The 27,641-nt window shown below is 39.9% G+C and overlaps 1 protein-coding gene across 1 annotated transcript in view; it reads left to right on the plus strand.

Annotated features, from left to right (window-relative positions):
* LOC150084836 (1-phosphatidylinositol 4,5-bisphosphate phosphodiesterase classes I and II-like) overlaps positions 1 to 27,641 on the plus strand; it is a 932,481-nt gene that overhangs the window by 183,208 nt on the left and 721,632 nt on the right. Inside the window, exon 2 of the mRNA XM_090376366.1 lies at positions 9,460 to 9,537. Within this exon, the coding sequence (XP_090232492.1) occupies positions 9,460 to 9,537 (78 nt within the window). The remainder of the gene's footprint in view (positions 1 to 9,459; positions 9,538 to 27,641) is intronic.

Here is a 27,641-nt window from a genome sequence, read left to right on the forward strand (position 1 = left end):
GCATCCTCCGTATTTGGTGGTCACGGGCTCGACCCCCGGTCTAATCAAGAAGCGTGTGCTACGCACTTCCGCTCCTGGCCACCTGGCTACGGAGGCGCCTAGTAGCCTTAATATAAACGCACCAAACAGTTTAATGTGTTTATACTATGGTCTTGCGTCACATTATTATTATTATTCCTCTCATTGCTTATTATTATTATTCCTCTCATTGCTTATTATTATTATTCTTCTCATTGCTTATTATTATTATTATTATTATTACTAGCCACATAGCGCAAGGAAGCCTGAGGCTTATGCTGCACCAGCCAAAAAAAAAAAAAAAAATCCGAATTACCCAGAGAGAGAGAGAGAGAGAGAGTCATAAGTAGAAGGGAATCACCAAGAAAGAGAAGAATGATGATATCCAGCTCAGGACCCTGGGTGTGCCAAGCCCATACTCACCAAATGTGAGCCCCTGACATGATTTAGCAATATAATATTCGTTGAAGACTTTAACTAGATCTTCAAACTGAGAGAATACAGATGTTCAGTTAATTTAGGAATTAATTTTTTTCTTCAGACATTTATCATACTAATGACACACAAAAAAAAAGAAAGAAAAAAAACCTTAATTTAATGAATGAAGATGAATAAATTTAAACACAAGATTAGCGCAATTTTTTCTCGTCAGTAATTGATTGTACTGTATTATATTAATACTGTACCGATTAATATTGTTCCATCAAATGAAAAAAATATAATAGAAAAATATAATGAATAGTCCCGAAGACGACCAGGCACTTGAATCATTTTCACGTCACACTGTGGCGCCTCCGTAGTCAGGTGGGAAGGAGCAGCAGCAGTGCGTAGCACACGCTTCTTGATTATACCGGGGTTCGAGCCCGTCACCACCAAATACGGAGGATGCGGAAAGGTCAGGGAATGACCACCGCATATTCCCGGAGCAATATGGCCTTAGTTGCTAATGCTCCTAAAAACCAAATAACAAACAAACAAACGTCACACTGTAGAACATTATTTTTTCAATAACGTTAATTGGAAACTATCTGTTTTAATTTATTAAGGTAAGGTACACATCTGCATTGTGTAACAGTTGAAGTATAATGCAGGCAGGATAAATGCTTGGGTTGTACTCGTCTTTGGTCGTGAAACAGTAATATTGAGATTTCCGGGGTTTAACCTTTTACTGTGATAATAAGTTTTCTTCCAGTATTGCACTAATGTATGTAATACAAGTTTAGGCAATTAACTTTTGAAACTTTTTTGTATTTCGTGCCGGATGTTGTGGCAACATTGCCATTTGCACTGTTTGATGATGGCACAATACCGTACTTTCTAGACAAGTTTCAACACTCTGAGCCGACCGGGCTAGCCGGGTGGGTAAAGTGCCTGCCTGGCAACCTATAGGTCGCGGGTTCGAATCCCGCCTCGGGTTTTAATCAAAGTACTGCAAAAACCTTGGGAGGTGCATTATGGCCACAGAAGCTGATGCGCCAACAACTACCAAACAAACAATCAACAGTCTGAACTGCAGCTGATTGAAGCGGTATGCACGGTGTTCGTTTTTCGGTTTAAAATGCGGCGCACGATTGAACAAAGAGTAAATGTGAAATTTTGCTTGAAACGGGGTAAAACCTCCAGTGAAACATTGATGTCTGGATTGGTTTACGGTGATGCTACCACGGCAAAAGGAAATGTTTTTAAGTGGAACGAAAGGTTTCGTTCCACTTAAAAACAGAGATATTCATGATGACGAAAGGTGCTGCCTACCCACCTCATCCCGTTCAGAAGAGGATGGGTGACAGCGTGGAGGAAATCGGATGTTCTTGATCTCAGATTAACCAGTCAAATGATAGCCGAAAAATTTTAATGGAAAATTGAAATGAGAAATATGGCAGTTAAACTGGTATTATGAACGACTTCTGATGAACGAACAGAAAAACGTTGAATGCGTGCAAGAATTTTTTGGATCGAATCGAAGAGGATACGTTTTTGATGTGAATGATCACGTGGAATAAAACTTGGTGCCACCGATACGACCACGAAACAAAACGTCATGGAGTGGAGAACAGTACATTCGTTCAGACAGAAGAAACTACAAAGAGAAAAGTCAAAACCATGTTGTTCTGTTTGTTTGAAATTCGTGGCATTGTTTACATGTAATTTGTGTCTGAGATGGCAACTGTGACTCAGATATTCTACTTGGAAGTCTTAAAAAAGTGTGACGCCGTGTAAAGAAAACGAAACGATCTGAGTTCGATTCGCGTAACCACTTTTTTAGCAAAGAAACAAATATCTACAATAGACCACCGTCCTATTCTTCTGATTTAACCCCAGATGACTTCTTGATGTTCCCTAAATTGAAACACATTTTTAATATGAGAAAAAAAATATATACATATATATATATATATATATATATATATATATATATATATATATATATACAGGGTGTCTCAAAAATACACAGTATAACTTCAGAAATGAACTCATTTGTAGACAATAAAAATATTTTATATCAACATAGTTCCGGAAATGCTTGGTTTCCGAGTTTTGAAGGTCTGTCTATGACACTTAACTGTTCACATCACCTTACAGTAATTATTCAAAATGTCCACCTTCTGCCCGAATACAGGCCTCACATCGACGTCTCATGGACTCGCGAAGACGATGCCAAATTCCTGGCATGTTTCGTATTGTTTCACAACCTGCCACAATTCTATTGCGGAGAGTTTCCACATCAGCTACCGGAGTCGAATACACCAATAACTTTAAATAGCCCCACAACAAGAAATCTAGTGGGTTTAAATCAGTGAGCGTGGGGGCCAGGCAGTTGGTCCACCCCTCTACTTCAGGAGTCGTAGATCTTGGTCGTCCTCTGTCTGCAGCATGAGGTGTAAAGGTCCCATGTTCACAAAGGCGGCGATGGATACTTTCAAACGTTTTCCTGTCTTCGTTCTGGGAACCTTTCGTGGTACAAACGACGAGCCTCCAGAGCATTGCCGTCCGCCAAACCGTACATAAAGTTAATGTGGACATGTGTTTTTGTAAAGGGCGGCACCTAGAACATCTGTTCAACTCCGCCTCTTATCTCTGTGAAGAACATGGTCGGAATGAAAAACCACCAGATTCTGTCAGTATCTTGTGATGAAGGAAATCACCCGCGGGAGATAAGACATTCCGGTTAATAACTCGGGAACCAAGCATTTCCGGAACTATGTTGATATAAAATACTTTTATTGTCTACATACGAGGAACTCATTCCTGAAGTTATGCCGTGTATTTTTGAGACACCCTATATATATATATATATATATATATATATATATATATATATATATATATATATATATATATATATATATTCAAATTAATCCAAAAATTAAATAAAGAGATAGAAATTAATAAAAAATATATAAATATATTTTATTAATTTCTATATATCATATATATTTCTATAATAAATACTGTATATAAAAAATAAATAAGAAAAAATAGTAGGAAAGCTAACATCAGTGGCAGCAGAAAAGCACAATCCACTACATGTTGCTTATAATAAGCTAAATTAAAATAGGATATTTGTCAGTAGCATGGCAAACCAGTTGAGTGAAAAAGAACTTAACCAAATAAAATAACATAACAATAACAGAAAAAAAAATATATAGGGGGGGGATAAAGAGGAAGAGGGTAGTGTTGAAGCAACTTTCCTAAAATAATTTAGAACATTAAGCCAATTGAAAGAAATTTAGCGGCGCCCCCTCGATGGCACCCGTTTCCGAATTATGTGAAATCTCACTAAGGTGGAAACGTAGACTAACAACATTACATGACCAAATAAATTGAAAATAATAATTAATAAAATGAAATAAAATAAAATAGACTGACCATTATGCCCCATCTGGACAGAGGACCACGAGGCCACTAATAGTCAGGGAATCACTGCATTTCGAAAGCAAAACAAATCCATGCAACGACGGAATGATACTAAAGATCAGACCGTCGATGCAATAGATTTGCATAGCGGTGGTCCTTATGCAGCAAAAATATGTCCTATGTTTATTATATATATATATATATATATATAATAAAACAAATAAAGGACATACAAGATGCATATTTCCAGAGCTGTTATGAACAGTGACAGAGGCTCTGAATTAACTGCATATAATCCTGTAGAGAGTACTTTGAAACTTGCTAATAAATTTTTTTCATATTAAAAAATACATTTTTCGAATTGTTTCGAAACATAATTGCCCAGCCTTGTAGACTTTTCGCATTGAGTCAGAAAGCCGTTTCGATTGATAAGTTCATTATTATTATTATTGCTCTTATATTATTTCTCCCTGGGTCCACCTCGTGACGGGTATTGTTACCAAGTACACAGGGTGGTTGTTGTTCTATCTGGTGTTACTGTTGGTCGAGGAACTCTCTGACTATCCTACAGTTGTTCAGGATTGCGACTTTCTGGAGTTCCTTGTAGGTGTTCGCTGGGAGACCTATTGCTGTTAGGCTGTTATGTAAGGTCTTTGGCACCATACCTGTGGTTGACACGATGATCGGGATAATCGTTACTTGTTCCATATGCCACATCTTTTTGATCTCCTGTCTTAGGTTCGTGTACTTGTTGATTTTTTCACCATGGGTTTTCTGCAGGTTGCTGCTAGTATTGGGTACTGCTATGTCAATCAGATAGGTAGCCTTTTCCTTCTTGTCCACAAGGGTTATGTCCGGTCTGTTGTGCAGGATTGTCCTATCCGTTATTATAGCGCGGTCCCAGTACAGCTTTTGAGTTGGGGTCTCTAGTACTGCCTGTGGTTCGTACTTGTAGTATGGTGCACTTTCTTTGGTCAACTATTATTTCCTCACTAGCTTCTGATGTATTATCTTTGCTACCTGGTCGTGTCTATGAGTGTACTCAGTCTGGGTGATCACCTTGCACCCCGCGGTGATGTGTTGGATCGTTTCTGAAGCTAGGTGGCTTCATCGACATGTATCATCGGACACTCCGTGCTCCTTGGCGATGTATTTTCTATAATTTCTGGTGTTAATTACTTGGTCTTGGATGGCGAGCATGAACCCTTCAGTCTCGGGGAAGAGCGTCCCTCTCGTGAGCCATACATTGGAAGCAGTTTTATCTATGTGATCTTGATGGAGATCATTGTAGTGTCTGCCATGGAGTGTCTTCTCTGCCCATCTTTCTAGCTTCGTTTGTACCTCCTAGTTGGGGAGGGACTCCTCGTTTAGGTTGAGTGGGAATTATTATTATTATTATTATTATTATTTAATTAACCATAGTTTTCTGGTCGTTAAACTTTCCAAAACACTTTTTCAAAAGTCAAAATTGTCATTAACGATCACATCTCCTAGCACATGTGATCGTTATGGGTGGTAATCAATGGGCGCTGCTCTTCGTGGACTAATGTTATTAGTGGAGTTCCACAGGGTTCGGTGTTGGGCCCACTGTTGTTTTGCATATTTATCAATGATATTGGTGAAAGTATATCAGGCTTAGTGTCGAAGTCTGCAGATGATATGGAGGTTGGCAGGGTTGTTAATGACAGTAATGGCAGTGTGCTACTGCAACAGGATCTAGAAAATTTGGGCAGATGGGCTGAGATGTGGCAACTGAAGTTTAACATTGACAAATGAAAAGTACTGAATATGGGTAGAAGTAACCCCAGAGGAACGTACCAACTGTGTGGTACTACACTTAGGGTGGTAGAAATTGAAAAAAGACCTGGGAGTAATTGTGCAGTCAAATATGAAGTTTCTGAACAATGCAGATAGGCTGCAAGAGCAGGTCATGGGGTTTTGTCAGTGATATACAGGAATTTTGCTAGCAGGGAAAAGGAGGTGATTATCCCTTTGTATAAGGCATTGGTCAGGCCATGCCTTGAGTACTGCGTACAGGTCTGAAGGCCTCATTTTAGGAAGGATGAAGATTTGCTTAAGCATGTACAGAGAAGGGCAATAAGATTGGTGAGGGGAATGAAGGAATCCTCTAACGAAGAGAGGCTTACGTTCTGCAAATTGCAGCGGCTGGAGACTAGGCACCTGCGAGGTGATCTGATTGAAGTGTATAAGGTTGAGCACGCTGAATTCTGATGGGTTTCTTCCACTTGCTCAGATTACGAACCTAAGGAGGCATAAATTCAAATTGAAGAAAGACAGTTGTAGAATAGATGTATGGAAATTTGCCTTTAGCCAGCGGTTGGTTAATTGCTGGAACAAACTTCCATCTGTCGTTGTGGTGTTGGGGTGTATGTACCAACGTTTTACTGTTGAGGTGTGCATAGTGTGCATAGTATTAGGGTCAGGCGCCACCTGTGGTTTCCCACATCTGCGCCATATGTTCGCTGTGAAGGAATACAGTACTACTGTAAATGCCAGAAAAGTGTTGTGTGTTGTATATGACATATTGCGTTAGGTTCTGTTGTGTGTCCTGGCATTTGGCCGCAGGGCCCCTAGTGGGACTCCACGTTGCCCGCACACACCACTAGGAGGTAGCCAGTCTGCCCATTATTCTCTGGCTTGTCTCCGCCAGGGTCGCCAGAGCTTCCTGGACGGAGACAAAAAAAAAAAAAAAAAAAAAAAAAAAAAGGTAGAGTCGGGGAAGTACAGAGTGTACGCAAGAAAGGAGGGTATAGCTAGAAATATGGAGGATGTAGGCGAAGGTATCCTCCAGGTTATCAATGGAGCAATAAGCGCCATCAGTTGAAAGGGGAACCCGGGAAGGACGATAAATAAGACAGCAAGAGAGCCGTGTGCAAGTTGCCACTGAGGAATGAGGTGGTCCATACGCCAGTTGATCCTATCCAGGTTAAGATCAGTTGGCCAGTTAGGTTAGGATCAGATGTTTGGGTTGTTCCTATTTTGTGTTGGCAATAAGGTGCTCCGTCTTGTGAAGAGGGCTTGTGCAAACTTGGTAAACTCATAGTAGTAGTTTTCTTCTGTGATGAATAAGTGTTCATTTCCTTGAGGGTTATCTTGTATACGAGTAAACAGGATGCTGCGGAGGTCCTCATAGTGTTGGCAGGTATATACTAGATGGTTCCAGTCTTCTATTTCACCACATGCACAGTAGGGGTTGTCAATGATTCCCATGGATGTTAATTTATGGTTTATTGATCCGTGTCCAGTGATGAGGTAGGTGGTATGAAGACCAGGAGAAAACCAAGTTGGAGATTTAGGAAATACGGCATTCACATAAGGTATAAATTTCTACCGGTAGCTCTTAGGAGATCATGTGCACTCTGCCATGTACATTTTTCCCTGGACAGAAACGAGATCTTCCAAGACGATAACGAGCCATGCTATCGGGTCCACACAGTGCATGAGTAGTTCGAGGAACGCAGTGAAGATATTAACTGTTTTGAGTGGCCTCCAAATTCGCTTGATCTCAGTCTAATTGCATACTGTGGGATGTTTTGAAATGGGAATTGAGGCATACGGACTCACAACTCTCCTCTATTCCGACATTTTGGAAAGCCTTGCAGGCAGCATGAATGCAGATCCTTACGGACATCTTCAGATTTCGAGTGGAATCAGTGCCTAAGCGAGTAGCAGCTGTTATCCGTGTACATTTTTTAGAATGTGTGCAATTTACAAAACTAGTTAATACTTGTATTTCGTACGTACTGGAGTGTTTTAAACCATGACGTTGATAAGGTTCAAAAATGAATTTAGAAATCTGTACAAGTAACATGATCCACAGCAAATATTTGGGAGAGGACTTCAAATATCAAAAACGCATTTTATAGACGTTAGTCGAAAGCAATGAGGGCAGGAGAGAGGAAATGGACACGAGACGAGAAATTGCTTCTGAAACAGAAGAGACCAAACTCAATCACTCATAGAAACTCAGCGTGTTTTGTTATTGGTGTCCCACAGCCGGTAGGCGACCTCTGTTACACAACGTATGCCGATCTGTGTAATTATACTGTATGTTGTCTAAAAGCCAAGTGGTGTTTGGAAGAAAACTTCCATTTAAACTCGTGATAACTGTTGTGTGTATTCCCCCTTGAAAACATTTAATCATATTACACAATAATATTTCTGTGCGATGTAATTTTAAAAAAAAAGCGTTGTGCACGATATTTTCATGCAAAACAGTATATATATATAAACCACGAAGCAGGGACTAATGGGTAAATATTTTTTTAAGTCATTAATGATTCTGAATGAATGAATGATATATGCTTGGTTTATCGTTTTCATTACAACCACCACGTTCAGCTGCATCCTCTTGCTTTTTTTTTTCTTTTTTTAAATGCAAGTTTTTGCCATTTTATAAAAGGAATTAGGTAGATGATCAAAGCATTATCCAAACTTGATCATTTCTACTAAAATTGTTAATATTTGATGCAAATTTACTTCATTCACCATACTGCCTTGCACATTTTTTTTATTTAAAGGATACTAAAATTATAAATATAGTACTAACTCCTGATATTTAGCAGCACACATTCTTAACTCAATATCTTTAAATAAAGTCAAATTTTGAAAAAATATTTTATTTCCAAATTGAAGATATGAGTAAAATAAAGGTTAAAAGTACAAAAAAAAAAAAAAAACACGCATAAAACGTCTTATCCTGTTACCATGGCATTTACGACACCCCAGTGACTAAATGATATTCAGTTAGTAATTTGCGAAAATGCATTAATTATTTAATTTTGTATTTTAAAATTAACTTATACTAAATTCCGCTTAATATTATAAACTCGATTTCTGGTTAAGATTTTTCGTCCAATGTGTTATTTAACTTTGTAGATGCAAAATCGTGTTTGAAATATCGTTAACGAGTATGTCAAAGAAAGGTTTTGATAATTTATAACACATTATGGTCTCGTGGTTTATATATATATATATATTGTGGTGGAAATAGGGTCTCAGTGGTGGTTGCATGGTTTTAACTCGCAGAAACTCAGCTCGAACGTTTTATACCAGAAAATATGTAATACAGATATGATACATTTATTGACCATAGTAAGTAACCAGCCGACTCAAATAACGTAGAATCCAAAGGTTCTTGTTGGCAAAGTAGGGAACAAAGAAGGATGAATTATATAGATTCGACTGTGTATATGCAAACTTCTCTCATCCGAATTGCTAACTAAAAAAAATGAGTTAAAAGGTTGTGTGTCTGTACTTGGTAAATGGATAAGAAACAGCAGCAGGTCGATAGAGCAGGGTCGTGTTCCTTGGTAGTGTACTTTGCATGTTTTCTATTGTTATTTTGTGCATCGTCGCATTAAATTCGATTTTTTTATATGCAATGCCGCATTAAATTCGATCGTGGGTGGCGTGTGAGTCAGAGTATCCTCAACTCTGAAGTCACCGAATAAACTTTGATAGATTAGTTTTTAATTACGTTTTGTAGCATTAACTTATATAGTGGTATAATTATCTGTTTATTGATATCTATGTGGTAAATGATTGTTTTTGTGTTTTGTTCAGGATTCTACAGTGGGAACTCCAGTGACGTTGAAAGTTGACAAAAAGGGATTCTTCCTTTACTGGACTGATCAAAATAAGGTGAGTTGTTATAAAGTTATTTTATATAATTTATATATTCAGTTCTGTTTATGCTCCGGCACGACCACATAGGTCTGAAGAGTTTGCAACTAATTATTTTTATTGTATGTAGTGGTTATATGGACTCGAACCATCACCTCAAACGCATATGGTAAGCCTGTTTTGACCACTCGGATACAGATGGCCTCATTTTTGATAATCTTGTGAACTTTGCATGTTTGTGCGTATGCACGCAGAATAAATATATAGCCGACCGGGCTAGCCGGATGGGTAAAATGCCTGCCTGGTAACCCAAAGGTCGCGGGTTTGAATCCCGCCTCGGGCTTGGATCAGAGTACTGCAAAAATCTTCGGGGGCGCATTATGGCCATAGAAGCCGATGCGCCAACAACTAACTAAAACAAAAAAATAAATATATATCATTATAGTTGCTCAGGGAACTTAAAAAAAAAAAAAAGATTAAAGAGCTTAAATATTTGATTAACAAAATGAAATAATTATTTTAAATAAATTGTCTGTTTATACTCCGCCACGACAACCGAATCAGTAGAATTTACAATCAATCGTCAATACAAATATTTATCGTATTTACGGGCTTGAACTCCGGTTCACTCTCGGAACGCGTGCTATGTACTTTCGCTCATGACCACTCGGCTACGTTTACATCTAAGCGAAATGGTTTGACAAGTTAAATAGCTCTATTAATATTTTTTTGCATTTCTGAAACAAAAAAGATGTGAAAGTTCCACTGATGAATACCTTAAGGATTGTTCACTTAGACAGAATTATTCATCTGAAATTATCGATAACAAGTTAATTAAATGTTATTACCCTAGATAAAAAAAAAAAAGAAAAAAAGAGGGTATAAAATTAGCAAAAGTAGATTAGGTGTTTTTGTCTGCAGATTAAGACGGCTACACTGATATACATGCTGTAAAAAAATAATGAATCTTGTAAATAGTTTTGGGTTGAAACCATCTGCAGTTAATGAAACTTGTGCTTGTCATGTGGACGTGCAGTTAATTAAATTTTGAGCCGTAATATCTAATCTAGCGTATTAGTCACTCAGTACAAGATTAAACTGTTTGTTAGTAATTAGCCGGTATTACTGGGAACAGCGTACTTATCTCCCGATTCTTTATCCTGTGAGCTGCTGAGTAGGCTTACATAAAGTAAAAAATTAAACCAATTGCGTTCCTAACTATATGAGGCTTGTCTACAGGGATTAGCAAGAATGTTGACCTGTTTTCCTTTGAGAAATATGAGGCGTTACCAACTTCACAGTTCTGCGATAATTAGAGGGATTGGCATCTGATCAGATGAAGACAGCAATTTGTATTCTGTCATACTGGAATGTAGTCAGAAGATTTTTTAGTTACAAATCACTGTAATTATAAAGTAAATTATCCGCTCTTCACTCTACTAAAGGTAGAAAAATGCCTTATTTATAAAGTACTTTACTTTACAGTGCCTTCCTGACACAGTCGGTTTGGCACTTGCCTCAAATGTACCAAACTGAACTCGAAAGATTTTCAATAAACCTCCGACTTGAATGGTCTGCTGAATTCGCATACTGTCATTGATGGAGAATAATACCTCTTCTAGAACTTTGCAAACTGCTCTAAGTTAGTCAGTCTTAGCCAGAATGGACATGTGTTTTTGTAAGGGGCGATTCCTAGAACGTCTGTTCAACTCCGTTTCGTATCTCCATGAAGAACAATACCATCGTAAAAGGGACAGATATGAGAGTAGTGTAGGTTTTGTGCGAGTAGCTTGTATTGTTCTGTTGTGTTCTGGCACTTGACTACCCAGAAGCATCAGTCACCTGGAGACATGATTCTGGGTTCTCGTCCACACCACGGGAAGGTAGGACAGTCCCAGTAGAGCTCATGCCGTCTCAATTCGAGACCTTGACTTACCTGTTGTTGCCAAAAGGTGGACCAGATTCATCTGGGGGGCATTCCAGAGGGGGGGGGGAATCCAGCGGTGTTAAAAAAATATATATATATATATATATATAAAACAGGAACACTTCAGAGGAAAAAGTACACTAGAGTAGAGCGCGAATAGAAAAAAAAAAAAGAAAAAAAAAAGGATGTTTAAGCTGCTGTCTGGGGATATCCGTTCGTAGCCTTTGTTATTCTGTAGGAGGTTTTCGTGCGCGTGTATACTTGCGTCGAGAAGTTCTGTAAGGTAGCCAGGTAAAGACCTGGGAGTAATTGTGCAGTCAGATATGAAGTTTTCTGAGCAATGCAGACAGGTTGCCAGGGCAGGTCATGGGGTTTTCTCAATGATATATAGGAATTTTGCTAGCAGGAAAAAGGAGGTGTATCCCTCTGTATAAGGCAATGTTTAGGTCACGCCTTGAGTTCTGCGTACAGGTCTGGAGGCCTCATTTTAGGAAGGATGTAGATTTGCTTGAGCGTGTACAGAGAAGGGCAACAAGATTGGTGAGGGGAATGAAGGGATCCTCTTACCAAGAGAGGCTTAAATTCTGCAAATTGCAGTGGCTGGAGACTAGGCACCTGCGTGGTGATCTGATTGAGGTGTATAAGGCCTTGAATGGGTTCAGCATGCTGAATTCTGATGGGATCCTTCCACTTGTTCAGATTACGAACCTAAGGGGGCATACATTCAAATTAAGAAAAGACAGATGTAGAATAGTTGTGCGGAAATTTGCCTTTAGCCAGCGGGTGGTTAATCGCTGGAACAAACTTCCATCTGTCGTTATGGAAGTTGATAGGTTAAATAAATTTAAGGAGGAACTGGACAGGCATTTGGAGGGAATGGTGTGATTTTTTTTTTTTTTTTTTTTTTTGGCTGATGCTGCATAAGCTCATACACTTGCTTTCTTGCATCACATGCCACTACTACTACTACTACTACTAGGTTCTGTGGTTGTTGTTATTTGGTTTTTAGGAGCATTAGCAACTAAGGCCATATTGCTCCGGGATATGCGGTGGTCATTCTGTGACCTTTCCGCATCCTCCGTATTTGGTGGTGACGGGCTCGAACCCAGGTCTAATCAAGAAGCGTGTGTTACGCACTGCTGCTCCTTCCCTGGCTACGGAGGCGCCAGGTTCTGTGGTGCTTGCAACAGAATGTCCAGTTGGTTTTCAGTGAGAGGGATGGTATTAACTAGGTCTTGCCTCAGGGCCTCCTAGAGAAGTTGGAACCAATTCTCCTTGTCGCCGCAGTAGCAGACGTCTATGGGTATTAGGCCTAGTTGGAAGAGCTTCTCGTTCAGTGAGCCATGCCCGGAACTAGGAATGGTGTCTGAATAGTCAAGGTGGACATGTCTGGACATGTGTATATGTAAGGGCGGCACCTAGAACGTTTGTTAAACTCCGCCTTGTGTCTCTGTGAAGAACAGTATCACTACAAATGGGCCAGATATGTGTGTGACGTACGTTTGTGTGTATTATCTGTGTGTTCTGTTGTTATGTTCTGGCCACTTGGCTACCCAGAAGCATCAGTCGCCTGGACAGATGATTCTGGGTACTCGTCCACACCACGGGAAGGTGGGCCAGTCCCAGAAAAACACGTACTGTCTCAAGTGAGACTCTGACCCACCTAATGTTGCCAGAAGGTGGAACAGATTCCTCTGGGAGCCCATTCCAGAGGGAGGAGATAAAGACAGAAGAGCCCAAAAAAAAAAAAAAAAAAAAAAACCACCCGTGGTGCAGTGAGGGGGAAAAAAAAGAGTAAATTAATTAATAAAAATATATATATATATTAAATAATAATGATAAAAAATAATAATAAAAAATAAAGAAATAAGAAGAAGAAGAAGAAGAAGAAAAACAATTTAAATAAATTGGCTGCACTAGATTGGGAACTCAAGGCAGAGCGCGTGAAAAAAAATTAATTAAAAAAATTATATATAATAATAAAAAAATAGGAATAAAAATAATAAAATAAAAAATAAAAATAGAAATAAAAGTAATAAAAAATAAAAATAGAAATAAAAGAAATAAAATAAATAAATAAATTGGCTGCACTAGAGTGGGATCTCAAGGCAGAGCGCGTGAAGAACAAATTAAATAAATAAGAAAAATAATAATTTAATAAAAATAAAGAAAAGAATAATTTGATTTAGAAAATAAAGAAGAGAAAGATAAATAAAATAAACTAAATAAATAAATAAATGAATGAAATGAAATGAAAATGAATGAATAAATAAACAGGCTGCACTAGAGTGGGAACTCCAGACAGCACGTGGAGAAGAAAAAAAAAAATAAATAAAAAATGAAGAAGATGGTGGCATGCGAATATAGAACTCTTTAAGTCACTGAAGAGGTATTGTTAGGTGCAGTAACAACTATGTAGCTCTGCTTCCTGCGCTCAAAGACTTCGGATGCATAGGATTGGAATGCCTTTAGATTGTCAGGTGTTTGGAGTAGAGGCTCTGGTTGCTGTTCTGAGATACCTGGCACAGCCTGCAGCAGGGTCCTTCTTATGTCATCGTACAACTTGAATTCGAAAAGAAGATGTTTCCAATTCTCTGAACTGCCGCAGAAACAGCGATCTGTTGGTAGCAAACCCAGTTGATGTAACTTTTCGTTAAGGAACCCGTGTCCGGTAACCAAGTAGGAGGATTCCAAGGTGAGAGAAAGCCAGGTCTTTACCGTTTTCAGGGTTGTGAAAGTGACATCAGAGAGGAATTTTCTGGTAACGGAGCCTGTGTGTGAGGTGTTCCATCTAGACTGCCAAATGTTGACGAGTTCCTTATAGCAGCGAACTCTTTCTGCTTTGGGGTCAGTATTGAGATTTAGCTCTAGGCCCTGTATCTTCGTTGGTATTTTCTTTTTAATTCTGAAGTTAAGCCCTCTGAAGATAATAAATAGATCAAGCGGCAGAGTTCCAGCTATCACCTGTGGATGGCAGCTGTAGACACTGTTCGGCATAATCTGTGAGTGGCCAAGAGCATAGCAAGTTGAATGGAGTTGACCTTGACTTCATATGTACTCGTTGAACCCGGTGAAACCACGCTCCTGCTGCGTAGGTCACAATGGGGATGAAAACAGCTTTATAATACAGAGAGAGTGTTTTGTTGGAGAGTCCCCAGTTGCTCTTGGAGATCCTCATGATTGCAGCTAAAATCTTTTCGTTTTGTATCTTCGTTGGTATTTTCTTTTTAATTCTGAAGTTAAGCCCTCTGAAGATAATAAATAGATCAAGCGGCAGAGTTCCAGCTATCACCTGTGGATGGCAGCTGTAGACACTGTTCGGCATAATCTGTGAGTGGCCAAGAGCATAGCAAGTTGAATGGAGTTGACCTTGACTTCATATGTACTCGTTGAACCCGGTGAAACCACGCTCCTGCTGCGTAGGTCACAATGGGGATGAAAACAGCTTTATAATACAGAGAGAGTGTTTTGTTGGAGAGTCCCCAGTTGCTCTTGGAGATCCTCATGATTGCAGCTAAAATCTTTTCGTTTTGTATCTTCGTTGGTATTTTCTTTTTAATTCTGAAGTTAAGCCCTCTGAAGATAATAAATAGATCAAGCGGCAGAGTTCCAGCTATCACCTGTGGATGGCAGCTGTAGACACTGTTCGGCATAATCTGTGAGTGGCCAAGAGCATAGCAAGTTGAATGGAGTTGACCTTGACTTCATATGTACTCGTTGAACCCGGTGAAACCACGCTCCTGCTGCGTAGGTCACAATGGGGATGAAAACAGCTTTATAATACAGAGAGAGTGTTTTGTTGGAGAGTCCCCAGTTGCTCTTGGAGATCCTCATGATTGCAGCTAAAATCTTTTCGTTTTGACCCCTAGGTATTGTAGATGTGGAAGGAAGCTCAGCTTATGGTCAATGATCACCCCTAGGACTTTAGCCTGTGTCACAATAGGAAGCTGTTTTCCGGAGATCTTGATTTGTGGTGGGCGACGTAGGTCAAGCTTTGATTTAAAAAGTATCATTTTTGTTTTGCTGGTACTGATTTGAAGCTTGTTGAGAACTGTCCAGGAGTAGAGATCTGCTAGGACAAGATTTACTTTGTTTTCAAGGTCGGAGCGTGATTTCCCAGAAACAACCATAGTCAGGTCGTCTGCAAACGCCACAATTTTGCATCCTTCAAAAGTTTCAGAAAGCTAGCTGTGCAGGACCATGTTCCACACAAAGGGCTCCAAGACAGAACCCTGTGGGCACCCCCGAGAGGTTGGTCTGGACTTTCTGATGGGACGTTCTGGTTTATCACCTTAGAAATAGGGGCGCATCCATTCTGTGGGGGGAAGAGTTCCATTCTGGGAGGTCGCCAGGAGTCAGTACCCCCACCAGAAAAAAAGAGACTTGATCAAAACAAAACAACCGGCTAATTTTCTCTACGTCAAAACAGCTGATCACAAAATTTGGAATTAGGGATGTTGACGTTTTTCATTGTTTTACTGTTAATGTTGGTTATTGTTGTCTACCGTTAGGTAGACAACAGTAACCAACGTGTGTTACTGTTGTAACCACTTAAAATTAAGTAACCACTGTGGCGCTGAATCTCAAACAGTCATATTCACAGTAGTTGATGCCCGCCTGACAAAATGGTTACTTTATCCGAAAACTTTCTTTTGTGTTGTTTTTATTCTTGGTTTGGGTGTCGACATATTCTTTAGAATTTGTGCTTAGTTGTGGAGTTCTTGCCGCATTCCGGCTACAGTTCCCCCCCCCCCCCCCCCCCGGGTTATTTGCTTTGTTACTTCCCTGAGAAAATATCGCCTCTCGCTGGTTAATTTAATTTTCTTCAGTATTGTTTAGTTTCTTTTAATTACTGCTTTTGTGCAAGTAGCGGCAGCGCCTCCCAAGCTTAAGGTGTTGCAGTAGCTGCGAATTTCCACGTGATAAAAAAAAAAGTGTTAAGTTGATTAGTCCACGTATAGGTTCATACCTTTAATTAATTTTTCACTTTATTCATTTTTGTTTTTATATTACTTAACTAAAAAGCGGAATAATCAATGAAAGGATCAACGTCTTATACACTTCAGCAAGGTTAATATAGGTATAACTTTCCATCATCAGAAGAGAAGAAAAGGCTAAGGCATGTTTTACATGTTAATATAAGCAGAATATGTAATGTAATTTGTAGCGGAATACCATTAAATGTTATTATCCTTAAATGCCATTAAATATTGTGCTGTGTATTTTGTATATAAAGGAAAGATCCGTTAGAGATCTGAAACGATGAAGGACCTTGCTTTATGTTGGTATTTTTTAGAGTGAAACTTGTTAAGCCTATTGAGATTCATTGTGTACTTAAAATGGATTAATTAAACGCTTTCAATTAAATTAATGTATTTAATTAATTCAGGAATTCAAATCGCAATGCGAATTATGGTACAAAAGTAAGAGGTTGTTGCCCGATCATATTGCGCATTCGAGTAGTTTTAGGAGAAAGTGGGGTGTATAAATACCATTCTAAGTGAGAAATACAGTATAATAATAGAAAAAGGTACGCAACAGAAAATTATGTATATGTTATAATGAGTGTAGAAGTAAGTTAGTAAAAGTAATCATGAATTAAACTTTGCGCAAACTTTGAATAAATGAACTGGTCCCCCGCTACCAGAAAGGCTGAATAAACTAAGTACAGTGTAATTTAATTTGCATTTAAAGCGAGAAAAAAATGACACCATAAAAATAGTCATAAAAAATGACAAAGAAGACTCTGACTCTCTCAGACTATCACACTGTCGCAAAGAATTGCTTTGCTGTTGTACAAATAAACCGAACTCCCTCAATGAGATGTATGAGGAAATGGCTTAAGTCTATCTTGAGGAATTTTTTGTTATTTTATTAGCAGTTACACTACACTGAGGCAGCGTATAATTGTAAGCAAAGTTTGATAGGAGACAACATCATACAGGCTATTCTGCGACTTCAGGAGGCGATTTCTGAGGCAGTTTTGGATTGAAAAATGTTGAGTAACTGAGCAACAGTTATTCAATAATATTTTTTGAAATGTAGCTCAAACTTGAAGGCGCTTAGTATTGGAGGGAAAAACATTTAATAAAAACATATATATTACATTACATTGTACATTTCGTTGATCAAATTGGAAATCGATTACTTAGTGTAGTTTTCATCGTTTAATCATATTTTCCTCTACACCCATATCGACTTTTTCGGACATTCAGCTGTCAGAGACAAGACTTGGTAAACATTAGTAAACATTTTCGATCTGGGATTCTTCGTTAAGGGAATCGTTGCTGATATTTTTCAGTGGCATGGCATTACCACGGCACAAAATGCATATCTGTATATCGCCATTGTGGAAAATGATGGAAATTTTCTCCCAGTGACGTCAATGGAAAAATGGCGTGTTCACAGTTAACTTTTATTTGCTAGCACGTGTGCTACTGGGGCGCTGGCATGCATAAACATCCACCCTTGCTGCACATAGTTTCGTAATTATTGAGAATCGGTCCCCTGTTAATATAGCATTTTTCATTCGAAATGAATTCCGGAATAACCTGAAGTTAGAGCAAAGTCGCAGAACCTATATATTACATCTTATATTGTGGATCCCTTCACGAGTTGCTGGATTCGTGCACCTAGAATGCATAATACTTCTTCAAAGGAGTTGTTGTTGTTATTTGGTTTTTAGGAGCATTAGCAACTAAGGCCATATTGCTCCGGGGATATGCGGTGGTCATTTCCTGACCTTTCCGCATCCTCCGTATTTGGTGGTCACGGGCTCGAACCCCGGTCTAATCAAGAAGCATGTGCTACGCACTGCTGCTTCTGGCTACGGAGGCGCCTAAAGAAGAAGTTTACCGTTACTTATTCTCAAATGAGTTTTACCACTCAGAAAGCACAGTTTCGAAGATAGTTGTCTCCTCATTGGTGGGGGTCGATGACACCAGATTTGATTATACAATGAGAGTTGCTAAAAGGAGTATAAGTTTCAATTCTGTACGGTACATGGTTATAGCTTAACAAGGAAATTCGGTAGCTACCGAAATCTACATTTTGGTAATTAGTAGCTTGTTATTTTACGTAACTACGGTAGGTCAGCCTATAAAAACCATATTTTTAATGTATCTACTTAAAAAAATTATGCTTTTGCCACTTCCTTACTTTAATTGTATATTTTTGTAGCTAGAAGCTTTAAGCTATAAAATCGTACCAACAGCAATCACTTTAATTGCTACTTAAGCTCTCCGTTAACTTTAATTTTTTTTTTTTTATTCAACCTTTCATTGGGAAGAATTTAACAACTCACTTAGGAAGTAATTCATGTAAAAACAGAAAAGTTATATAAAAACTTTTTTTATCACACTAATCACACAGGAAGCAAAACATAGTTAATTCTTCGATTCAGACCTTGTTACTTTCTTTTCACCTCCACCATCAAGTATATTCCTCCAGAGAAGAATCCGCATGAATAGTCTCAGGGCTGTCCACATGCCTATCTTGACTTCTGACGAAACGTAGTGTTCTCCAATTGGCACTTTCAGTGGTTAGAAGAGGTAAAAATCGCTTTGTGCTAAGTGTGGCGAATGTGAAAAGCGTATCTACAGCAGTGCTATTCAACCGTCTCTGGCGTTGAAAGCGCTGCTGTAGACATCCACCTTTTCAAAATAACTATGAATACTCATCTATCCCGGATGAAAGACTTCAATTGATTTGAGAAATTAACCAGTAGTTCAATGGTCAAATTCCTAGACCACCTGTTGTAAATTCAGACACAATTAAAAAAAAAAAGTGTGTGTGTGTGTGTGCCGAGCGCGCATTGTGGAAGATAAGAGAAACTTCTTTAGAATCTTTTATTATTTCAATATTAGCGAGGTTTAATATTTTTCAATCGTTTTACAAGTTTATTACAAAGTTTTTACAGATCTCTCCTTTGTACTCAATGGAGGTCTTTTCGGTGGTCGCATTGCACGTATACGTGCTCTATACGCCCTACAAAGCTCACTATTAGTCTTCGGCATGTTGAATTATAAATTTTTTTCCTTTCAAATTTTTTATGAAATATGGTAGTTAATGACGAAAAAAATATTTTGGTTTTTAAATTTTTAAAATCGGACTGCTGGAAGCTGAGATATAGCGATTTAAAACATAAACGCGACACGCGGGCGAGTTACACCGTGGTCGCGCTGTAGGGGTACTAATTGCGTCATGCGTCGCTGCTACGTACAGCGCCACGTCGCTCGTGCGAGGTACGAAGTGGTACAGTGGTTGGGGGGGCGATTAATCATTTCGTGGCGATTTTTGTCAATCCATGTACACAGGTTACTGCCATGTGAAAACTGCCTGGGGCGCACCTAAAGAAGTTTCACTTCAAAAAATTCTCTTTAGCAAGAAAACAAAAATGCTACTACCATCATCATCACTACATATTTAGTAGCATGCTAAAACTTGCCTTTAGTTTGAGCGATGATAAAACTCGCCTTAGTTTTGAAATAAACGATTCAGAAGAACAGCGACTACACCAAGTTTTGTTTAAAGCTTAGATAAAACAGAAATGCAGTAATAGACTTTGATGAAGATGCTTTATCAAAAAAAAAAAAAAAAAAACCCACAAATGTTAGGTGCTTTTCAACATACCAGCCAAGATTCAAATGCATGGAATTCTCCCCTCACTTGCTTCCAGCAGGGCTGGCGCTAGCATCACATTATTATAACTACCTACCTAGTATCCACATTATTATGCCCACTTACCTAGTATCCAGTCACATTATTATGACCACCTACCTAGTATCCAGAATATGCGCCTTTTGCAGCATGCACCGCAGCCAGCCGCCGTGGGAGGGACTCAGTAAGTCTGCGGAAGGTTGCTATGGGTATCTGTGACCATGCAGACTGCAGTGCACCCCGAGTTCCGTAGGTTCCTTGGTGGATTATCCATCCGTCTGATGTGTTGATCGAGGTGGTCCCATAGATTTTCAATTGGGTTAAGATCTGGGGGGGAATTCGATGGCCAAGGGAGTAGCTTGAAGTCTTTGCCGTGCTCCTCAAACCACTCACGGACAATTCTGGCGACATGGCATGGCGCATTGTCTTGCTAATAGATACCATTGCCCCCAGTGAACACAGTCAACATGTACGGGTGTACCTGATTGGCGAATATTGATAGGTAACCATTTGCGTTGAGGGTGCCCTCCAGAGGTATTAGCTGACCCAAGCCATGCCATGAAAACATTCCCCAGACCATAACGCGGCCCCCACCAGCCTGCCTTCTGCCAACGATCGTGTCCGGATGTCTGTTCTCGGAGACCTTGGTGGGGCCCTGAGCTAGAAGCCCTAAGACGCGAAGTAAATCACAGACGAAAAACTTTCCAGCGCACTCACAGATCATGGTCATAGGCTGAGGTAGAAGCCCTCAGGCAGCAGTACAGGGAAGTCCGGAATAGCTACACCGCATTAATTAGGAAGCGCAAACGAAAATCGTGGGAAGACCTTGTTTTTACTTTTGGCAACTCGGATCCCTGGGGGGTAGTCCTCAAGGTAACTACCAACAAGCTCCCCAGAGGTGAAGTGATTCCATCCACAAAGACTCCTTTTGGAACTATAACCACGAGTTGGCACGCATCGATAAATAACATACTTGATGATGTAATATTCAAACAGCCAGCTGCTCCATCCACTCTGCAGCAAATACAACTGTGTGAAGACAACAAAAGTTACACCACGCAACAGCAGGAGCCTCCATTCACAGCCGAAGAACTCAGTATCGCAGCATCAAAACTGAGAGACAGAAAATCACCGGGACTAGGCTTGCTAGAACCGAAAATTGTGAAAAAGATAGCGGAGTAAAATCCAGAGCCTTCTCCTTAATCTATTTAACCATTGTCTCTATCGTGGATGGTTCCCAACAGACTGGAAAATGGCAGACATCAGGCTAATTTTGAAAAATTCCAGCAAACCCCATGACCAACTAGATTCCTATAGACCCATCGCTCTCCTGTCAGTAATAAGCAAGTTGTTTGAGCATCTTCTAAGACAAAGAATAGAAACATATTACAACAATACCAACTTACTGTCCCCAAATCAATATGGATTCAGAAAGGGTCGTTCCATTGTTGATGCACTGGAGAACATGATTGAAAGCGCAAAGAGAACGGACAGAAAATATTTCTTAGCCATCTCAGTGGACTTTGCCGGGGTGTTTGATGCACTCTAGTGGCCAAGCGTCCTCGGCAGACTCCGTACAGCATATCTCCCTAGCAACCTGTACCAATGTATAAAACATTATCTATCACAGCGGAGCATAACCGACAGGACACCGTATAGCAAAGTTACGCGCCAACTCTACAGAGGATGTCCCCATGGCTCTGTCCTGGGTCCCCTACTATGGAACATCGTACTAGATGAGTTTTTGAACGTGCAGAATGTCCAATCTCAAGCATATGCAGACGACTTAGTCCTTACCCTTGCCGCTGATACTAGATCCCAACTGGAAGCCGCAGCAAATAGAGCGCTCGGAACTTTACAGGACTGGGCCTGGCTCGACCACTTGGAAATCTCACCAGTAAAGACAAACTCCATCCTGCTTAATGGCTCTCTGAGGCCACCGCAAATCAAAATCAAAGGGAGAACTATCCGGTTAACAACTGAGATGAGATATCTTGGAGTGATCTTGGATAGGAATCTATCTTTAACACCACACCTGAAATATCTACATACCAAGATTCGAAAATATACTGCGCTAGTGGCAAGAATCGCATGTCGGGACTGGGGATTGAAGCGACGCGCGCTCACCCTCTTCTATAAGGCTATGTTCACCCCCATAATCACTTATGCATCTGGTATCTCGTTTTCAAAGGCCACCACAGCAGTTAACAAGAGGAAGCTTGACTCGATTCAGCGCTTCATCCTGCTCACCATCACCCGGGCCTGCTGCACGGTCAGCACATATGCCTTGCAAGCGTTGGCCGGCGTGCTACCTCTAGATCTAGAAATAATCAAATGTGGTTTGCTTTATATGCTTTCCAAAGGTAAAGCCATCTCCTGTCTGGATTTTACCACTGACCCCTCAAATAACATCAAGGCCGAGAAGAAGCGCCTCATTGCATACTTGCAGCAGGTCTGGCCGTCTAGGTGGACACAGTCTACAAAAGAAGTCACCAGAAAATTCATTCCTACAATAGCAACAGTATACCCAAAATCTTCCACATGGTTCTCCCCTGGCCTATACGTCACTTTTTTGTTAACTGGCCATGGATCTATCAGAGGAAAGCTCACTGCACTCGGGATCACCGAAAACCCACAATGCCTCTGTGGTTCCCTCGAAAGTTGGGACCACCTGATGTACGAGTGCGAAATATATGAAGATTTGAGATGCCTCCTCCTGACTAGGATACATTACCTTCCTAAAAACCAAGAACAGCACATCCTCGAAAGAGAAGAAGACTATGTCGCCTTTACGCGCTACGCACAAGACTTATTCGCACGACGGAAGATCCTACCATGGATATAGTCACTATCCCGATTCATCAAAACCAAGAGAAGACAACCACCTATATTTTGGGAATCAATGCAGAGGCCTACCAGCAAATGAGACCACACCACCACCAAATCTGAGAATATCCAGTATAGGACAACCACAGCTGCATTCCTGTTTATATTCCTACTGACTTAGACACAGATCACCGGATGACATCACCACCAAAATTGACATCACGACCGGACTTGAATGAGAAGAGCAAAAAAGATTGTGCCAAATGGCGATCACGCTTGTGCTCTCTTGCACGGCAGCTTTTGTCCCACTTCCATCCCTTACTTTCGTCTGATGGATGTACAGTATTCCTTTGTACCTGGGGGATACCTTCTTCTTCATCCCCCATATTTCTACCTGTTCCCCCCTTTTCTTGACTCTAAAGCCCACCCGCTCTAACTCTCCCCCCCCTTTTTTTTTACATTGGTAGCTTAGGCGACCCTGTAGAGACTAGCCAAAGAATAATGGGCAGCCTGGCTACCTCCTAGCGGTGTGTGCGGGCAACGTGGGGTTCCACCAGGGGCCCTGCAGCCAAATGCCAGGACACCCTACCGAACCCAACACAAAACTACGTATTCTTCACAGTGTACATATGGCGCAGATGTGGGAAACCACAGGGGACGCCTGATCCTAATACTATGCATGTCTGTTCTCGGAGGTTTCACGCCTAATACGCCACCGTCCATCCACTCGGTGGAGGCACCTCCGTAGCCAGGTGGGAAGGAGCAGCAGTGCGTAGCACACGCTTCTTGATTAGAGCGGAGTTCGAGCCCGTCACCACCAAATACTGAGGATGCGGAAAGGTCAGGGAATGACCATCGCATATTCACGGAGCAATATGGCCTTAGTTGCTAATTCTCCTAAAAACCAAATAACAAACAAACCACTCGGTGGAGCAGAAACCGTGACCCATCGGAGAAGGCCACCCGTTACCACTTGGCTGGGGTCCAGTGTCGGTATTGCTGTGCAAACTGAGGATGTTGATTTCGATAAACGGCCGTCAGCATGGGTGCTGTCACCAAGCGTCTGCTCCGGAGCCCAGTGCGCAACAGGGTTCGCTGCACTGTCGTGTTGGAGATCGTTCTGGTGGCCCCACGCATTTGGACAGCCAGTTGAGCAACAGTAGCGCACCGATCGGTCCTGACAAACCGTTTCAGCCGACGTTCACCTCTGGGATCAATGGGGCTCCACAATTGGCACGTCGAGTCGTCAAAACTGTCCCATTCGTCCAGTGCAACACGTGAGCATTTCACAAAGTCCGCTGTTTCGGAAATGCTGGCATCCGTGGCCCGATAGCCGATGATCATGCCCTTTTCCAGGTCTGATAAGTGGCGTGCTTTGCCCATGACAGGCTGTTACTGTGTTCACGGATGCCGAACATCAAGCCTTATATGCTTGCGGTGTGTGAACTTGACATGTGCGCTGTATGATTCGCTAGGCGTGTGTGTGTGATGTCTGCATTGGGGCGGTCATAATATTGTGACTGAACTCTGTGTGTGTGTGTGTGTGTGTGTGTGTGTGTGTGTGCGCGCGCGCGCGCAGTAGCGTATCTAGCAGCGCCTATGGCAAGTGCCTCGCTTGGATCACCTTAGCACTGTCATGTGGAGTTGCGATAATTTTATATAATCTTCTGTGTTATTTCCGAATAGCTGCTAACTTCGTACAAATCCAAATTTCGTCCTGCATAGCAAATTTCCTACATCTTTTCTGTTATCTCTAAAATGTTACCAAAATTCATCGACTATGTTCCAAAGAATAACTTCTTTCTCACCGATTCGCAGCATTCGTCTCCTACAGATATTTCCGTATGCATTGCTGTTCCGTGTTGGCATATGTATGTCTTTCCCTTTTTTTCATAATCTTTAACAAAATTATTAAAAACAGTCCATTCACGATTCAAATCGATACTATCAAAATAGCTCTGTTTTCTTTTTTCATTTCCTCTGCTTTATTCTTTGAAATACCTCCCTTCGTTATGTATTTCTTGAAAACAGTAACATACAGTTATTAGTTTTAGTTTTTTTTTAGTTTTCAGTATTAGTTTTTTTTTTTCTTCTTTTCATCTGCCCAACCGCAACCCATTTGCAGTACTGATTACTATAGATTTCAGCTGCCTAATCCTTGCTTTACTCAAGCAAAGATTTCAGTCTTAAGTTTAAGAAAAACAAGACATTACAAATTTTAAATTAAGTAAAAGGAGGTACTTGATACCGCGTTAAATGATGAAAGTTCAGTTTCATCATTAAATCTAACTGTATTCTCTGAAGAAACAAAGCGCTCGCGCCTAGTACATCAGCTGCTTGCACTTTACACAGACAGGAATGAAATAGTCCTTCATCGATTTTATACTTGACACTTCACTTTACACTTTGTGTACAGCTACCTATGCAGTGATCTTGGAATTTAATTCCTCTCTTCCGCCTATTTTTAAGTTGGATGATGATAAAGTTCCATTGAGAACCCAAAAATGTTGCTATTTGCATATGAATATGCAGCAGTTTGATGAATTACGGTTTTTATCTTCACAGAATATATTAAATAAACTTCATTTTCATCATTAAGCATGGTATCAAGTGTCGTTTAAGCTACTATTAAAATGCATATTCCTGTTTTTTTTTTTACTAGTAATATCTCCTTCTTAACTGGATTTTATTTTATTAAAGTTTTTTAATGCTTTCTGTTTTAATTTTCAACGTATACCGGAATTATTGAAAAATTTATGCCAACATCATCTTGTGGTAATTTTAAATGTTAACAGCTAAATCTACAATATATATAAGGCCACAGTAGCCGAATGGTGAAGTGCGAGGGTACAGAAATGCAAGCGGTTGAGTGACCATAATAAATATGATGGCTTTTTTTTTTTGTATTCTTTCTGTCTTTTGAACTCCTCTGGTCTTTCACTTATATAATCACTATTTGCGCGCGCGCGCGCGCGCGCACACTCTCTCTCTCTCTCTCTGTTGTAGAACTAATCTAACATAACATAATCTAACCTTTTTAACGGCTATAGAAATTTTTTTTTTTTTTAGTCTCAGGATGGTATAATAAATCGGTCAACTACTGAGTGCCGGGAACTCAGAATGGATGGTCGTAGTCACGAATGATCATTAGTGTAGTATCTCAAATAGAGAGCTTTATGGTAACTGAAAAAAAGTTTCTAGAACCCCGGTTTGGCCTAAAACTGAGGAACTAACGAAAACGTTGTTCTATTTGAGTCTTTCCAGTTGTTGTGAATGACAAGGGTGGGAGAAGCGATTAAAGTCTTGGGGGAGAAGCGACCGGCAGGTGAGGGCCGTGCAAGACTCCGCGTATTCACCTCCCCACCACCGCCACCTCAACACTGGCTCTCTGAGTACTTCCTTGCCGGGACAACTCTAGCTTTGAAAATTGTTAAAAAATACTTCTCGTCGCAAAATTTATAAATGACCTTTATAGAATTATTAACTAACTATTTAGCAACCTTTTTGTCACCAAAGGAGAGTTACTTAGTACAAAGAAGCCTGCTATCGAAGTGCAATAAAAAATAGTTTTTTTAATTCTAACACAAAAAGTAAATGATGAATTTCAATCAGAATAGTTTTCCCTTGATAAGCATCGAATAACGCATAGCTAATGTAATGTTTAAATTTTTATCTCCACTAGCGACAGAAATAGAGGGGGGGACACGAAAATTTCCCACATTTTCCTGTCTGGCGCTGCCATTTTTAATTTTAAAAATATTTTAAAATTATATTTTAAACCTACTCGTTGAGCTCTTTCCATGGTATATAATAAGATATAGGTTGTCAGCATTTTTGTCCCCCCAATTTACCCCCCCCCCCCATTTCTCAGACAAATTTTTGTCAGCAACGATCAATATGGCATTATGTTGGCCCACATGATGCACAAACCCATTCAAAATTTCAAATTAATAGGTTGAGTGGTTCCAGAGATACAATGCTGTGACAGACGGACGGACGGACGGACAGACAGACAACCGAGTGACATTATAAGGGATCTTTGTTAGACAACGGACTCTAAAAACAACCCAACTGTATTTAATAAAAAAAAATGCTTTCCCAAGCAAACGAAGTTCTAGTACTACCAGAAATAAATCAACTGATTGTTACTATTGTAGACAATAAAATACAGCATCTCAAGAAAGGGACTTAGCTATTTTCATGGGTTTTATTTTTTACAATATAGTTCTGGAAGTGATATCACTGTGTATGTTGTCAGATCGCAAGTTTTAAATCAATACCACGTTGCCCCTGGCGTTCGAATATTAGTAAAAATATACGTATAGCTAGTACAAAAGTATATCTAAAGATTTTTTTTTTTTAATATAAAACTGGCCGTGTTAGGCAAGTTAAATAATTTTTTAAATAAATTCGGATGTAAATTGGTGGTACACAGAGTAGCTGTGAAAGTAACAAGGTCACAGTGAATCGTAAGAACAAACCGCTCTTCAATTGTGATTTGTTTGTTCCTTAATCACTGTAAATTTCATACGATGGCAAAAGTGAATCGAAATACTACAGTTATTATTTGAATTTGGTCCTTATAGCCAGCAAGGAATATTTATATTCCTTAAACAGAATATGCGATCTAGGTCTCACAAATCCCCGTCAAACAGAAGAAACAAATGTTCAAACTAAAATGCTTGATATTGTGTACCTTTTGTAAGGAATA

This window comes from Mastigoproctus giganteus, chromosome 6 (assembly GCF_048544385.1).
Source record: "Mastigoproctus giganteus isolate SK-2022 chromosome 6, ASM4854438v1, whole genome shotgun sequence".
In the NCBI taxonomy this organism is placed as follows: domain Eukaryota; kingdom Metazoa; phylum Arthropoda; class Arachnida; order Uropygi; family Thelyphonidae; genus Mastigoproctus; species Mastigoproctus giganteus.